Source organism: Tupaia chinensis, unplaced genomic scaffold, assembly GCF_000334495.1.
Source record: "Tupaia chinensis unplaced genomic scaffold, TupChi_1.0 Scaffold000215_1, whole genome shotgun sequence".
NCBI classification, from domain to species: domain Eukaryota; kingdom Metazoa; phylum Chordata; class Mammalia; order Scandentia; family Tupaiidae; genus Tupaia; species Tupaia belangeri.
The window spans coordinates 4,766,058-4,771,381 of NW_006159690.1; the positions used below are offsets into that span (position 1 = coordinate 4,766,058).

The window sequence follows — 5,324 nt, forward strand, 5'->3', positions numbered from 1 at the left end:
TCTATTTTGGCTGCAGATACTTTTCTCTTTTTTAATTTTTAATTTAATTAAAAAAATTTTTTGGCTATAGGCATGTGTGCTTGCTGGGAGAGAGGGACAGAGGGGGAGAGAAAGATAGAGTGAGGAAGTGAGAAAGCACCACCCCTTCCCCTGGAGGATAGACACACCACGGTCTCTCCCCCATTTTTCTCGAGATTTTAGGCATGTGTGCACATGCACCCAGTGTAATTTTCAAGCCGTCTAATCCAGGGCTTGAACCACATAGTTAGCCATGTCAGAGTCCAGCTGCCTTAACCACCAGACCATCTACCTGACCCAGCTGCAGGTGCTTTTCTAGCTCCATTTGCCATCCTGAAGTTTCAGTGAAGAGTTGGTTATCCAGGGCATGGCAATACTGGACAGTCAGTGAGAAGGCAACTTCATATGGATGGCTCTCGGGCAGTAAGGGAGGATTTGGAGGGCACATTGGAGGTTTGCAGCCAGCAGCAGGTTCTCGAGGCAGTGGCAACGAGACAGCCTTTGAGTGGATTTTGTCACATTCAACCCAACAAGCACTCTGAAATCAGCTTGCCATTTCTAGCACTTTGGGATTTCAGTGCACAGTGCAGCGCATTTGTGTTTGAGCAACCAACTTCCTGTAGGAGGGAAAGGTGTTCTTTGAATTCTAACTGTTCCAGGGCTATGAAGACCCATCTTTATGTTATCATCTTGGTAATTCCAATGAGAGAGGAGTGGAGATGGGTGGGTGTACTTATTTGAAGTGATTTAAAAGGTTCTCTTTTCGATATTGCACCCCTTATTAGAATTCCCTTGCAGCTCCCCAATTAGCTGTTTTTTTAAAATTATTATTTATTTATTTATTTATTTATTTTACATGTGTTTTTGTCTTAGGCTTAGTCCACTGTTGTGTTGCTAAGAAATACCCGAGACTGAGTGACTCATCAAAGTAGAGATCAGGATCTCGAGCAGAGTCTCTGTCCATAAGTTCCTGCCTGTTCTGATCTCCTGTTCCCTCTTATAACTCAGTCACAGGGACTCTGCCCAAAGCCCTCCCCCACTCTGAGACATCATGAAGGGATTATGTTTTTACTGAACACCTTCATAATCAAGGTGCAACACATGAATTTGGGGGGACATCCAAACCATAGTAGATCAGATATTCCTTAAAAAGTGTCAATAAATACAGAACAGTATTTACTAGAGCAGATAAACTGAAATGATTTATTTAGGAAAAAAGCATTACCGTTGTGGTCCTACTTAGCCAGACTTGGAGTTAAATTGAAATTATTTAAAACTTATTTTAAAATGTTTCCCCGGGACCAGCAGGTGGTGTAATGGTTAAGGAACTGACTCACACATAGTCAACTATGGTTTGAGTCCCAGACCTGCTGGCTTAAAACTCATGCTGGGTGCATGTACATGAGCACCCCAAATCCCAAGAGGAGAATGGAGGAGAAGGAATTGCAACGTGACTATCCCCCTTGAGGGGGGTGATTTTTCACTTTCTGTCTCTCTGGTGATTGCCCATGCCTTATAGCAAAAATATCTCTCAAAAAGAAAAAAAATTTTTTCCAACTTTATTGAGATATGCTTGACGAATGAAAATGTGTATGTATTTAAGGTATACTTTTGTGATGGTAACTACTATTCTCATCGTGCTATTCTTTAGATTGTCCCCCTTGGGTAAAGGTGAAGGTCTGTGTAAAGAATTCTACTTTAATTGATTTAGACTTTAAATATGTGTATATAGTGATTTGCAGTAACCTAAGAATAATAAGCCGTTGGAGTCAAAAAAACACAAGATAGGATTCGTCCCTTCCCTTCTTTAACAGAAGAGGAAATGAAGGGGATGTAACTTGTCTAGGTCATGCCGGAAAATAAGAGCAGGTCCTAGACAAGAGTCAGCACCGATTTAATGCTTTTAAGTGCACTTTCTACCTTGTCTTTGTGACTCCTTGAATCTTTGAGTCTTCCGAATGCAGAAGCGAGGAAATGAAAGAGCATCTTTTCTTCCAATGTTAAATGTATAGAGGGAGATAGAACTTCGTGCATAAAGTCCTTTTGTAGGTAGTATATGCTGATTTCATTCTGACACGAATGGTTTCAAGGACTGATTGAAACTGGGCAATAGCTTGCATTTGACATGTTTTGTTTTTGACATTTAGGTTTCCCTAGGACATTAGTACAGGCTGAAGCCTTGGACAAAATCTGTGAACTGGATCTAGTGATCAGTTTGAACATTCCATTTGAAACACTTAAAGATCGTCTCAGCCGACGTTGGATTCACCCTCCCAGTGGAAGGGTATATAACCTGGACTTCAATCCACCTCATGTGCATGTAAGAATACATAAAGTACTTTCACAAAATGACAAGAAAAAGGCAAAAAATTTCAGTTGAAATGTGAAGGACATGAATAGGCTGTTCGATAAAAAAGAGCAAATTGACATGACCGGAAGTATTTTTGAAATGCCCAAATTTAGTAACTGTTAGGGAAGAGAATTTAAATAAAATTATGATATCACTTTAGTCCATTGGACTGGGCAAAACTGAAAAGATTGTATGTCTGTTGCTGATGAGGATCTTGCAAAAATGCTACTCTTATATTTGATAGATAAGATATTATAGTCTCTTTTAAAAGAGGCATGGTGGGACCTGTAGTTGGCGTAATGGCTGTGTCGCTGGACTCCCCTGTAGTTGACCATGGTTCAAGTGTTGGACCTGGTGGGTTAAACTCATGCTGGGCGTGTGTGCATGCATGCCCAAGATCCCGAGAGGAGAATGGAGGAGAAGAGATTGCAGCGTGGCCATCCCCCATGGGGGATGATTTCTTGTTTTCTTCCCTCTGTCTCTCTCTGTCCTTCTGGCAAGTGCACTCGCCCTATGGCAAAAACCTTTCCCAAAGAAAAAAAAGAAAAGAAAAGAGGCATGACAACAGAAATGAAAAGTTTTAAATAAATATTTCATTTCACCTACCTTTGGGAAAATAGCCCATGGAAATGAAAAACTAGCAGGTAAGGTCATGTAAACATGACGCATATTTCAATGTGGGTTATAGTGGCCAAAATATAAAACACAGAAAGAAAACAAAGACAGACAGAATGCTCATCTATGGGAGAGTGGTTAAATAAATTTGAGAACATTTACATCATCACAGAGTATAATTTAGTCACCAAAATAAATGAATTAGTATTATACCTTTTTTTTTTTAATTGCCAGTTGTGGCACATATACTCACCAGAGAGAAAGAGAGGGGGGAAAATGAGAAAGCACCCCCCCATGGGGATGGTCATACCACAATCCCTTCTCATCTGTTTCTTCTTTTGGGGTTTTTGAGCATGCACACACCCATGCCTGGTATGTTTCTCAAGCCGTTGGCTCTGGACTTGAACTGCCCTGTTGGCCATGTGTGATCCAGCCACCCCACCACTGTGCCATTGATTGGCCCAGTATTATACTTCTTGACATTGAGAAATTTTCTGAAGGTACTGTTAAATGAGAAAAGCAAATGACAGAATGATCCCATTTTTGTAAAACAGTGACTTCTCCTCTTGATGTCTATCACTTTGTGTGTGTGTGTGCGTGTATGTGTGTGTGTATCTGTGTTTTCTAGCTTTATAAGACCAGGGAGAAAGGCAGAAAGGAATATCTTGGGCTGGCAAAGACCCTGGGACTGGGATTAGGGAACAGGTCAGTGTTGATACACGTGGGGCAGTTGGAGAGTTTAAGGTGATTGGGGAAAATTACAGGAATAAAAAGATTGTCCTTAACAAGGGAGAGCAGGTGGCATGGTGGTTAAGGTGGCTGGATCTCACATGGCACACTGGGCAGTTCCAATCCCAGACTCTGCAGCTTGGGAAACACACTGGCTGTGTGTGTGTGCACAAAATCCTGAGAGGAGAATAAAGGAGAAGGAATTATGGTGTGGCCATCCCCCCGGGAGATGCTTTTTCACTTTCCCTCTCTCTGTCTCTTTCTAGGGAGCACATGTGCCCTATAGCAAGCTAAAAAAGAAAAGAAATTTTAAAAAAGAAGTTCAAAATAGAACTGATACAGTGACCTAAAATTAAACATGTAAAAGTATATATATAGAAATACTGCAACAGATTCACTTAAAGAGCTATTATTCTTTGTAAAGACGTTCTGATAAAGAGTATCTGATAAAAACAGATGGAACTGATGAATTAATTCTGTCTGGCTGTGCTTACCTCCAGTTATTGGGTGGTAGGTAGTTTTACGTGTTATTATCCAAATGTGGAAGAGATGATACCGTGTTTCACTGGGTTAATCCTTATGGATAAGGTTAGACTTTAGACTGTCGGTTAAATCCGTAGTTATTACGGAAAATTACCTTGAAGGGCTAAGGATGGCTTTCCCACTCCTTGGTACCACTGTGTGAGTGAAATCCCAAAGAGCCTTGTCTATGGTTTGGGCACCTTTTAGAGATGTTAATAGTTCTGTAATTCCTTTATTAGATCCCTCTCTCATAGCCATCCCCAAACGCTATAATAGAGGGGAAAAATGGATGAGGAAAAATCAAAGAATTTTGAAAACACAGATGGAAAGACTGAGGTCAACACCAGCGTTTCCCATTTTGGCTTTGTCCATACTTGCTGATGCAGATTCTCATAAACTTTGAAAAGATTTACCACTGAGTTTGCTTTCTAAAGACTGGGTTTCCCTAAAAGAACATCTATAATTACAATGCTACCCACACAGAGAGCACTGAAAGTGCTAACCTGGTCCACCCCACCAGCCACCATGGCCAAGCTCCCCAGGAAGGAGGGACGCAGTTGCTCCAGCATCATTCTGCTCTTTCCAGAAGCAGGGTTGTATTTGCTGTGCTCTGGAATCTGAAAATGACTTCTGAGCTTTGTGACTGTAAACAAAATAAAAGAAGAGGGGAGGAGAGGTGATGGATGTCCAGCCTTCTTCTATCCACCTCCCCCCCGCCCCCCGCTCCTGTCATGTCAGGTTAACAGCCATGGAATACCCATGTGATAATTATGTGGCTTAGCAGTAAATCTTGAGTGTAACTCACACACCCAAGGCCCTGAACCATAGTGGAATTTTAGTGCGTTTCAGATTTATAGCTGGTTTCTGAATATCCGATTGAGTTGCCTGAGCTTTTGGTTCTGCTCTAGCCTGCGTTTTGACAGATTTATTTCTTGTGACTGTCTCTCCTGGTGAGTAATCGCTGTGGGCATCAGAGAGAAAATTCTCATGTGCACATTTGCTTTCTTGTAAGGAAGGTATACTCCTAGAGGTTAAAATACATTGAAAATCAAACTAATTTTTTTTGGTGGGGAATATATATATATTTATA

General features: G+C 41.1%; 1 protein-coding gene across 1 annotated transcript in view; it reads left to right on the forward strand.

Annotated features, from left to right (window-relative positions):
• The window catches only part of AK4 (adenylate kinase 4), an 80,495-nt gene that overhangs the window by 68,650 nt on the left and 6,521 nt on the right, over window positions 1–5,324 (forward strand). Inside the window, exon 4 of the mRNA XM_006147536.3 lies at window positions 2,166–2,338. Coding sequence (XP_006147598.1) covers window positions 2,166–2,338 — 173 coding nt within the window. The remainder of the gene's footprint in view (window positions 1–2,165; window positions 2,339–5,324) is intronic.